Consider the following 2,673-nt stretch of genomic DNA (forward strand, 5'->3'; position numbering starts at 1 on the left):
CCTTCAATACCACGACTGAGGTGCCCTTGAGCAAGGCACCGAACCCCCAACTGCTCCCCGGGCGCCGCAGCATAAATGGCTGCCCTCTGCTCCGGGTGTGTGTTCACGGTGTGTGTGTGTTCACTGCTGTGTGTGTGCACTTTGGATGGGTAAATGCAGAGCACTAATTCCGAGTATGGGTCACCATACTTGGCCACATGTCACGTTACGTTTTTTTTTTTATTACAATTTAAAATAACCGTTTTCTATTTTAAAATATTATAATATGTAATTTATTTCTGTGATGCAAAGCTGAATTTTCAGCATCATTACTCCAGTCTTCAGTGACACATGATCCTTCAGAAATCATTCTAATATGCCGATTTACTGCTCTAGAAGCAATTATTAACATTACTAAACATTATTTGTATTTCCTGCTGCCTAATATTTTAATACACTATAATACAGTGATACATTTTTTTCAGGATTATTATTTGATTTGAAAGATCAAAAGAACAACATTTATTAGAAGTAGAAAACTTCTGTAAAATTATTCATGTTTTTACTGTCAATTTTGATAAATTGAATGCATCTTTGCTTAAAGTATTCATTTTCTTAAAAAAAAATATTTTGAACGGTACTGTACATAGACTAATGCTTATAGTTTATTCTGACTGAAAATGACATTATGCATGCTGCTAACATAACAACTAGCTATGCTAACATAAGAAAATAATAGCAAAGATACTGGTTCAGACTTAAATGGTTCATGTTTAACCAAATGTCTAAGTATTTAAATATATATTTTAACAAAATATTTTCTTTATTTAAATATATTATTATAAAGACATTTCCTTCACCAAAATTAGGTAATTTAAGGCAGTAGGAATGCATCTAAATGCCTAAAAATTCTGATAGGCAGCTTACTAGGGTTAGGAACAGAGTCGTACTTCTCTTCCCTTACCATAAGGAATGAATATCCGAACCAGAGTCTACTCCAATTGGATGGACACTTTGGTTTAGTCCCGTCTTGACTGTGTAATGTAATGGCTGGCAATGACGCCTCACACACCACACACCTGCTGATGTGTTGTTGAATTTCCATCCCCCTCAGGGTGGAATTCACGGGAATTGAGACGGCTGTAGACAGCCAATAAGATTTGTCGTTGCGGCTGGCGTAATCACAGGCGTTCATATTACAGCAGGAGAATGGCAGAGTGCTGAACATACGTAAACATGAACCTGCATGGCCTGGTGAAAACACACAAAAATAAGTTTGAACATTGTTATCAGGGTTATTATAATTACCTAAAACTCTAAACTGAAATTTTTTTAAAGTTTTTTTTTTATTTCAGCCAGTTGGCAAAGCAGCATTTTTCATATTCATTTAGTTTAACTTGATGCATTAAAATGACTAAAATTAAAACCAAAATAAAAATTAATAAAAACTATATAGACATCTTTAAAAAAAAACAATTAATAAAAATGACACAACAAAACTACTAATGCTTTAATTAAAATGAACTGAAAATGCAAAAAAATAATTCAAAATATAAAAAAAACATACTAGTATCTCAAAAAACATTTTTGTTACTTGAAATACAATAAAAATGAAATGCACTAAAATTAAAACTGAAATAACAATGAATAAAAATGATATAGAAATATTTAAAATAAAACAAAAATAAAAATGACAAAAACACACCAAAATTACTAAAACTTTAACTAAAAAAATTAAATGGGACAAACAAAATAAAAACTAATGAAAAATATTTTTAAAAATCTCAAAAAAGAATCTCAAAAACATTAACTAGTCACTAACTAGTGTTGATTTCACTAGTTAAAAAACTAGCCAAAGAAACATTTCTTATTTTCACATGATCCACTAAAATAACTAACACAAAAAACTGAAATAACAAAAAAAAAAAGAAATCACAACAAAATGACTAAAACATTAACTGAAGTTATGAAAAAAAAAAAAATCAAAAGATTAAAAAAAAACACAATAGTATTTCAATGATACTAAAATAACACTGGTTGTTACATAATAGCTTTGTTTCAAAACCTAGTCAGCTGTATACCTAGACAGCATTTTATGGAATCATAGGTGTTTTGAGTGTGAATGTGTTTATTAGCCACATACCCAGGTCTTGTATATGCGCTCTCTCCTGAGCCTCCAGATATAGTAGACTGTAGCCGTTCCATAACTCTGTTAGGCCCGAAGGACAAGTGGGCACAATCTCAGACTGGCTGTGCATCACCAAAAGGAAGCCAGAGGAAGACCGTCCAAGAGGACCCTGATCACCAACTGGTCCTGGCGGTCCTGGCATGGAAAAAGAAGTGTATGGACAAATGGTTGGGTTGATGAATTGGTCGATGTTAGTCACTCTGAATAAAAACATCTGCTAAATATATTAATGTAATTGTAGTGGATGAATGATGGCAGGAGGAAACAGGACACAACAGTGTCAGGCACAGTTGAGTCAATAATTACTGTAAGTAATAATATAAAAAAACACACCCCGAGAGCCTTTTTCTCCTTTCTCGCCGCTCTCTCCAGGGTTTCCAGATAGTCCGTCTGGTCCTTCTGGCCCAGGAAGTCCAGGAAATCCACCATCTCCTTTTTGTCCCTTTATACCTGAGCAAAAATAGGCAGTGTTCATCCAAACACAAACAATTCTGATCATTTACTTA

General features: G+C 33.4%; 1 protein-coding gene across 1 annotated transcript in view; it reads right to left on the reverse strand.

The window, feature by feature from the left end:
* The window catches only part of LOC107683428 (collagen alpha-4(IV) chain-like), a 47,030-nt gene that overhangs the window by 2,237 nt on the left and 42,120 nt on the right, over positions 1–2,673 (reverse strand). Inside the window, exons 45-47 of the mRNA XM_016479479.1 lie at positions 2,501–2,617; positions 2,123–2,302; positions 944–1,230 (exon numbers count right to left, since the gene is read on the reverse strand). Coding sequence (XP_016334965.1) covers positions 944–1,230; positions 2,123–2,302; positions 2,501–2,617 — 584 coding nt within the window. The remainder of the gene's footprint in view (positions 1–943; positions 1,231–2,122; positions 2,303–2,500; positions 2,618–2,673) is intronic.

This window comes from Sinocyclocheilus anshuiensis, unplaced genomic scaffold (assembly GCF_001515605.1).
Source record: "Sinocyclocheilus anshuiensis isolate Anshui unplaced genomic scaffold, SAMN03320099.WGS_v1.1 scaffold1170, whole genome shotgun sequence".
NCBI lineage: Eukaryota > Metazoa > Chordata > Actinopteri > Cypriniformes > Cyprinidae > Sinocyclocheilus > Sinocyclocheilus anshuiensis.